This window comes from Sceloporus occidentalis, unplaced genomic scaffold, assembly GCF_023333645.1.
Source record: "Sceloporus occidentalis isolate IW3139 unplaced genomic scaffold, rSceOcc1.0.p SCAF_4, whole genome shotgun sequence".
Lineage (NCBI taxonomy): Eukaryota > Metazoa > Chordata > Lepidosauria > Squamata > Phrynosomatidae > Sceloporus > Sceloporus occidentalis.
The window spans coordinates 88,312,937-88,321,550 of NW_028316984.1; the positions used below are offsets into that span (position 1 = coordinate 88,312,937).

Below are 8,614 nucleotides of genomic sequence, written 5' to 3' on the forward strand. Positions count from 1 at the left end.
ACACCAGCACAGGATACCAACAGGATTCTACCCTGTATCAGCAACTAAACTGAAGCTTATCCTAGCCTGGACAGAGATGCTCATGCTCAATAAAACTGTCTCATGTTTGCCACTCAGTTGTGCCCTAGACATAGCTTTGAATAAAGATCTGCTGGTAATGCCTATGAATGGCTAAGAGTAGCCATCTTAGACTGTTGATATCACAGCTGTACCTGTTCTTGGAATATCAGATCCACTAGTACCGAGATGTTTTCTAGTTACACTACATCCCTGTGTTTCCTCTGAATTACTACAATACAGTGTGAGGCTGCTCTTCAAAAACATTCAGAAACTTCAGCTAGTCCAGAGTACTGTAGTTAGACCACAAACAGCAGCTGGTTCTTAAAAACAAGTAACTCCTTAGTTACAATACTGGCTCCTGGATGATTTTAGAGCCCAGTTCAAAGTACTGGCTATAACCTTTAAAGCTCTACACAAGACTAGGGCTGAATCCACACCTGCAAAATAATTCATCCTTTCCTCGATCCCAATCCTGTTGGAACATGCAATGTTTACCTGGATTCGAAGTGAAAGCACTTCTTTTTTATGCCTGGGGGCTTTAAAGCAATTTTTTTTAAAAAAAAAAAAAACAAAAACCTTTTACACCTCAGTTTCTATACACAACGGTAATCTTACAAGCCTTTTGAAAAAACATGTGACCTGCATTCTGAATCAGGATTGGGGTTGAATGGGAGTGGAGATTGGAGGGTGGGACAGGTTGGTGTGAGGTTATCTTCCAGCAAATGTGTTGTTATTTTTTGTTGTTGCCACTTCACCAGGTGCAGTCCCAGGAAACATTTCTCATAGGAATCTTCCAGTGCATTAGGATCTGCAGAAGCTCTTCTTCATGTACTCCTAGCATCAGATCAATGTTTTCTGCCAACATAAAATGGCCTTCATTGTTAAAGTATTGAAACTTTGGAACTCCTTACTCAGGGAAGATAATTTCTCCCATTTTCTCCTGTCTTTCTGATGGGTGGCATAAACTTTTTCTATTCCAGCCAGCTACTGACCCTCAGATTGGTTTCTACTGCTGCATTCTAGGGGTGAAGAACTTAACTTATCTTTCCTGACCAACAGCTGTGCTGGTTGGGGCTGATAGGAGTTGGCATCCAAAATTATTTTTGGATGCCAACTCCTATCAGCCCCAACCAACATGGCATCCAAAAATAATTTTGGAGGCCAACTCCTATCAGTACATGGCTGTTGGTTACAAAAGATAAGGAGTTTTAGGAAAGTATCACACCAGTCCCTTTCACACTGCACACCTGCAAGCCAAAATCAAATTGGCAAAATACTGGTTTTGGGGCGGGCAACACAGCTCTTATTCCATTTGTGTGAATGGGGCTGCTGACATCGTGCTTCCTTTCAGTCCTTTCCCTTAACCCCTTCCCTCTCCCTCATGACTTACCCAGCATGCCTTTAGGTTGTTTTTTTTTTTAAATCAATTGTTTTTGCACAATTACAGTTATGCAGACCCAGCTTAATGGCACCAGCTCCCGTCTTATCTTGGAAGCTAAGCAGTCAGCCCTGGTTAGTAACTGGATGGGAGACTAATGAATACCAGGTGCTGTAGGCTATATTTGAGAGGAAGGAACTGGCAAAACCACCTCTGAATATTCCTTGCCTAAGAAAATCCTAGGAAATTTATGAGGTTGCCATAAGTTGACAAGTGACTTAAAGCCCCTCCACCAATCATCTAAGCCAGTGGTGAGATGAGATTGCCATATCTTGTTATCACCATTTCTTGCAGTATATATTTACTATGTACGGTAGGAAATAGCACTTCCTTTTGTCTCTCTTGTCCGATGATCTGAATTCTAGTGTTTTAAACAAGAGGGAACAATTTATTTCCCTCTGTTTTTTTCACAACATGCAAGATTCTGTCCTTTCCCTTCAATCTGCCCTGCCCCATACCACACACATAGGAAAAGTGCTCCACCTCCTGGACCAAATTGAGTACCTGTGTCTTGCCTATATGCACTGTTAGAGTTGGAAGCAGTCTTGTAGGCAATCTAGTCTACAAAGTGCTGGAAGGGACCTTGTAGGCAATCTTGCTTAATGCAAGAGCACCTCAGCTACACCATTCACAACCAACAGTTGCCCAGCCTTGTCTTGAAGACCACCAGCAAGGGAAATCCTATCATCATTACTGGTTACCCCTAGAATCATAAAATTGCAGCATGTGACCCTTGGGACTGTTTTTCAATAGCTATTTGGCTCCCCAGTGAAGAAACAAAATAAAAATAGACAATTATTTTTTCCTACAAATGTATTAAAGACTATTCATAGTTATCAAAACAAGTTTTACAAGCATCTCTTACTACAAAAGAAATAGGGAAAACATGACAAGTGGAGAATTTTGCAAAAAGGTGGAAGAGCTAGAAAGCCCTCCTATCCATTCCATCCATCCCCTTATTTGACTGGAATAAAGCAGATTCTTACGTGATCCTCCATCTCCAAACCATATCATGGCTTTTTGGGGTTGGCTACATTCAACAGAAGAGAAAATGTGGCTGGTCAAAGTCAGTAGAAGGTGTAGAAAAGGCACCTGGGTCATGTGGAATGAGAAAAAGCAAAGTCTTGAAGCAATACACTTTCTCCATGTCATGGCATATGAAACAGAAGCAACTCCACCTCCATCTTGGCAAAGCTAAGAATGACATAATTGAATATGCCACACTAGACTCTCAAGCCTTTCTCTCTGGCATATTACCCAACAGTGTCTGAACAAACCAAACAACAACCACTAAGAGATTACCCGAGTAGAAGACTATGAAGCAAAGGAAGATGTGGAAAGGATGTGAAAGAGTTTTTGAAAAGAAGCCACTCTGCAGCCCAGTATAGCAGGGGTTACTATGGCCAATATGCAATGGTGATACCCTCTGTGGATACAAGGATGATAAGAACGATGACTGACAGGAGACTCAGCAGCAGAGCCGTGATGTTCAGGCACTTGGCAGTAGAACCGTAGCTCCCTGCTCCACTGTGGTCACCAAGCATTTTGCGATCTCTTGCCTGTTGAGACAAGAGGGGAGAGAGACAAAGAACTGTTAAAAGAGAAGCAAGAAGAAATACAGCTGAGGAATTTCTGCTTTTGCATCAAACCAGACCAAAAATGACCCCCACCCCCGCAACCATAGAGAAGGTAGCACGTAAAAATCCCACGCTTGTATCCTGATGATGGTCACTGAAGTGCCCACTGGAATTTACTATAGGCTGTTGATTGAAGACACCAAAATTGGCATCACTTGATAAGCAAAGATATGACACCCCCCATACAAAAAACCTAGAATATCTGAGCCCCTAGAAACTTTCTCTACTCTGATTAAGTCTTCACACGAGTTCAGGAAACAGAATGCTATCCAGGAAACAGAATGCTATTTAGGAAATGGATTGTTTAATAAGAAATAATCATAGAATCATAGAGTTGGAAGAGACCGCAAGGGCCATCCAGTCCAACCCCCTGCCATGCAGGAAATCTCAATCAAAGCATCCCCGACAGATGGCCAACCAGCCTCTGTTTAAAGACCTCCAAGGAGATTCCACTACACTCCAAGGGAGTGTGTTCCACCGTCGGACAGCCCTTAATGTAAGGAGGTTCTTCCTAATGTTGAGGTGGAATCTCTTTTCCTGCAGATTGCATCCATTGTTCCGGGTCCTAGTCTCTGGAACAGCAGAAAACAAGCTTGCTCCCTCCTCAGTATGTTTCCAATGGGGCTTGAGCATAGGTGGAATTCGCCTTACGCGGCGGGATCTGGAACGGATCCCCCGCGTAAGGAGAGGGCCGACTGTAATTCAATTCAGCTGTTTCTCTTTCTATTCTTTCTTTGTCATTTCCTTGTTTGGGGACTACAACTTGTAAATCATGTATTGTATATCCAGGAAGGTTGAAATGCTATGCAGCTAGTTTTTGGGTACTGTCATTTCTCATGTGAGATTTGTGTCCATTTATCACCTTGTATTTATACATACAACTAAAGGGCATGGTAATGGTTCTGATTTACATCTCATATTAAATATGTGTGAATCCTATAGCAAGGATGGAGAAACCATTTACCCAGAAGCAGAGATTCATCAGCCTGGATATGCATTTAATATATGAAGCTTTAAAACCCTCTTCTTTACTCTTCCTCTCTCATCTCCTCAATAAAACCTCAGCCTAAATTCCAAGGGAATGAGGCAAAGGGTAGGTTGTGAAATAAAAATGGGGCTGCTGGGTAACAGATTATTTGCAGTCCAACCCTATGAGGAGTGAGAATTATGTGACTCTCCAAGATATTATTGAACTGCAAGTCCCAAGAGCCCTAGCCAGTACACACAATAGTGAGGAATGCTGGGGGTTGCAGTCTATCGTCTGGAGGGCTGCATGTTTCCTATCCCTGGGTTGGATACACCTCAGTTTACTAAAATCCTAAATCCCTCTGCAGAAAAGTTGAGTGTGTGAAGATGCTGATCTTGCCTTTAAGGGAGATGATAAATGTGCTCACAGATGCATTTGCTCTGGATCTTTTCAATAGTATTCCTGCAAATAAAGCTTCATCCAGTTCTGGGCACAATTCAAAAATGACATTGAGAAACTGGAGCATGTCCAAAGGTGGGCGACTAAAATGGTGAAGGGCCTGGAAACCCTGCCCTATGAGGAATGACTTAGGGAGCTGGGGATATTTAGTTTGGAGAAAAGAAGGTTAAGAGGTGATATGATAGCCCTCTTTAAATACTTAAAAGGGGTGTCATATTGAGGAGGGAGTAAGCTTGTTTTCTGCTGCTCCAGAGAACAGGACCGGGAACAATGGATGCAAGCTCCAGGAAAAGAGATTCCACCTCAACATTAGGAGGAACCTCCTGACAGCAAGAGCTGTTCGACAGTGGAACAAATTCCCTCAGAGTGTAGTGGAGTCCCCTTCCTTAGAGGTCTTTAAACAGAGGCTGGATGGCCATCTGTTGTGGATGCTTTGATTAAGATTTCCTGCATGGCAGGGGGTTGGAGTTGATGGCCCTTGCAGTCTCTTCCAACTCTATGATTCTATGACCGCTTCTAATCATGTTCATGGCCTGGTAACAGAACCCTCACGACATGACTTATATGTTATGAACTGTGTGTGGCAGACCAAAAACCATGACTATAGCCTTTGTATCAACATATACTTTTTTGTTCAAGTCTTCCCTGGCAGACAGCATTCATTTGCAAAGTGATGCCTGTGCATGTGTAAACCAAGGGGGGGGAGGAGGGAGAAACATGACTCCTCTCAGATAACAAAAAGATGCAGCTGCCAAGTTACAAGCTGAACTTTCTGAAACTGTGAGTTAAGGAGCCAGTTGCCTCCTCACTCCTTAACGTTGCCCAGACCTGTTATATTACAAAGGGCCATACTGAACAGGATGGGGTAGCCACATGCACATTTGTCCATTTTCCATATTAAGCAGGGCTGAGTCTTTTCTTGTTAGAGAGGCACACCTAGCAGCAGGAAAGGAAAACCAAACCTTCCCTAGCTTTCTTTTGTTCCATTGTTAGGACTTTCATACCTGAATTGCTGGAAGGAAGCCAAATGTATTTGAAAGCAACTAGGCATGGCAGTTTGTCATGGTAGTTTGAGTGTTGGTCTACAGCTCTTGAGACCAGGGTTCAGTTCCCAGCTCCGCCATGAAACCCACTGGGTGACCTGGGGCAAGTCACATGCTCTCAGCCTCAGGGGAATGGCAAACCTCCTCCAAGCAAATCTTGCCAGGAAAGCCCCTGAGAAGTTTGCCTTAGGGTCACTATAAGTTGGGAACAACTGGAAGGCACACAACAACAGGCATAGCAAAGCAAAAAGTGTGTGTGCGGGGGGGGGGGGAGTTTTGCTTCCCATCCTTCATCCCCACACCCCAAGGCTCCTTTCCTTGCAAAGCCAACCAACCACCTGGCATTGGGCTAAGCTTTGGTTTGGATCTAACTGACCAAGATTCAAGAACACTCCTAATGTGCCAAACAGATTTGCATCAGATCCCCACCCCACACATTCATCCTCAAAATAAGGAACTCAATGCCCCTAAATCTCAGGTCTGGAACATGCAGAGAAGTCAGAACAGGGAATGAGATTAAATTGTGTGTGTGTGTGTGTGTGTGTGTGTGTGTGCCTTGAGGTCGACCTGAATTTCCTAAGGTTTCCCTAGGCAAGGCCACTCTTGAGGTGGTGGTTTTGCCCTCCTCTTCTCATCACTTTTACGGTAGCCCTCCCTCCTGGAGCAGGAAACAATGGCTGCATCCACACTGCAGAAACAAATAACCCAGTTGAGCACCACTTTAAAACTTTCAATGTTATGGGATTCTGGGAAGTCCAGTTTAATAATAATAATAATAATAATAATAAATTTTTATTTATACCCCGCCTCTCCAGATGGATTGAGGCGGCTTACACAATGCAAATAAAAATACACAATAAAGAATAAAATAAAGTACAGAATAAAACCCATTATCCCTCCCTCCAACACAGCAATTCAAAATTCCCAATCACCAATGCAATAATAAACGGAAATCTATTGGAGTGAGTGGGAGGAGGAGAACCCAAACTACAGGACATGGGGGGGGGGGGTCCTCATTTACTGGGAAAGGACAGCAGAAGGGTGGGAAGCTGGAGGGCATTCTATATGGGGCCACAACCACCTCCACTTCCCCGAACCCTCTAGCACTGAGTTGAAGTGGTCTCCGAGGGGCTCTCTCTCTTGTTGCCGTGTGGACGCGCGCCCAGTGGCCCCGAGGCGAGGCCTCCTCCTCCTCCTCTTCTGGCTCACCTTGACGGAGAAGACCAGGGCCATGAAGCCCAGGCAGCAGAAGTTGAGGTAGACGGTGCTGAAGAGGGACCAGGGCAGGTGGTCGCGGGGGGGCGCCACGAAGACCGGGCTGGGCACGTGGATGACGGTGGCGGAGCCCAGGGGGGCCCCGGGGCCTTGGGGGGCGGCAGCGGGGGCCGGGACGGGGCTCAGCACCCCCAGGTCGTGCTCGTCCTTCAGCTGCTCGTAGCGGGGCAGGGCCCCATTGCCTTGGGGAGGGAAGGGGAACTGGGCGCCACTGGCCATCTCCTCTGGCTGCGTCTCCTTCTGAGAGAGAGGGGCTGGAAAGGACTCGGGAGCCCCGCTCTCCTCCTCCTCCTTCCCAGGCTGGCTTTGTCTGAGGAGGAGGAGGAGACAAAGAAGAAGGCGCTGGGGGGGCCAGAGGGGAGGAGCTGCCCGCCCCCTGCTGCCCCCCTTTCCCCCCTTTATGGGTGTCTTCTTCTTGCGATTGGGAAGGCTGAGGAGGGCATGTCCTTCTCTGGGAACTACTGGGGGACTGCCTTGCGAGGAATAGAAACTTAAGGGAAGCTTTCTGGAAACTTTCAGCCACTTCTCAAAGGCTGCCTTTGGAGTATTGCGGGGGGGGGGAGTCAGGGGGAGCAGAGGTCCTCCCCACTGCCAGGGCACCACAAAATGGAGGGCCTTCCTGGGTTGGAGGGGAAGAAAGAAAGGGGAGATAATGGCCACCCATAAAAAGCTCAAAACTCTCACAGAAGCTTCTCTGAAGATGCCAGCCACAGATGCTGGCGAAACGTCAGCAAGACACTCTTCTAGAACATGGCCACATAGCCTGAAAACCCCACCAAAAACTATCTCACCAAAGTGTTAATTCAGGCTTCGGAGTCATGCTCAAAATGGAGGGCCTTCCAAACAATGGAGGATGTGACCACCCATAAAAAGCTACAAACACTCAAGTGTACATTCAGGCTTCTTACTCATGCTCAAAGTGTAGAACATTTTTGAAACCTGAGGACATGATGACCACCTGTAAAAGCTACAAACACATAGATGTCTATTCAGGCTTCATAGTCATGCTCAAAATGGAGGACATCCAAAACAAGGGAGTTGTTATCATTGTTCTTAGATAAGATGGTATGGAGGTAGGGTTGCCATAAGTCAGGACCTCCAAACCAGGACAAATGTACGACACTTTTTTAAAAAATGGAGGACACGTGAAAAAAATTGGATGATTTTTAAAAAATGGTAATATAAATGCATGTTCGGCATGATCAAAATGGATGACATTTTGGCATTATTCCTAGACAGATGGCAGAAATGTACTTCCCTTTCTGGCCAAACCACCCCCCTCCATTCCAAAACACACGTGACACACATTTGGGCATTTAACATGGCTTTATTTAACATGGCCTCTTGCATATTTCGGAGGCTTATTGCATAACCAGACCCTTTGGGTTTAACACTTAACATGGTTTAACATTTAACATGGCTATATTTAACATAGCTTCTTACATATTTCAGTTGCTTCCATAACCAAACCCTTTGGGTTTAACACTTAACATGGTTTAACATGGGCATGCATATTTAACATCAAGGTGGTTTAACAAGAAGTGGATGTGGATGGGCCCTCAGTTTCAGGTTTCTTGCACCAACTGTACTTCTCAGAAGTGTGTACTTTTGCAAGATACTTTGATTTTTCTTCACTGCTCATGAGTTTGTAAAAATCAGAGCAACTTTCATTGGCCATGTACTGTATGTCCAGAATGGCCCGAATAGATGGCAAAGCTAATCTATTCTTCTCATC

At 45.1% G+C, this 8,614-nt stretch overlaps 1 protein-coding gene across 1 annotated transcript; it reads right to left on the reverse strand.

Moving 5' to 3' along the window:
* Nucleotides 1–2,293: 2,293 nt before the first annotated feature.
* LOC149314293 (interferon-induced transmembrane protein 1-like) lies at nucleotides 2,294–7,173 on the reverse strand. Its single transcript, XM_089520796.1, has 2 exons — nucleotides 6,814–7,173; nucleotides 2,294–3,057 (listed from the first exon to the last, which is right to left on the reverse strand). Exons 1-2 carry the CDS (start codon nucleotides 7,096–7,098, stop codon nucleotides 2,896–2,898), a joined length of 447 nt encoding a protein of 148 aa, XP_089376922.1. The 5' UTR covers nucleotides 7,099–7,173; the 3' UTR covers nucleotides 2,294–2,895.
* Nucleotides 7,174–8,614: the final 1,441 nt, after the last annotated feature.

What these genes read in the sequence shown, in the direction of transcription:
- LOC149314293 (XM_089520796.1), bottom strand. Translation starts at nt 7,098, where the DNA reads ATGGCCAGTGGCGCCCAGTTCCCCTTCCCTCCCCAAGGCAATGGGGCC. An exon ending in CCCTGGTCTTCTCCGTCAAG is followed by an intron (nt 3,058 to 6,813) that starts GTGAGCCAGAAG and finishes TTGTCTCAACAG; the next exon opens with GCAAGAGATCGCAAAATGCT.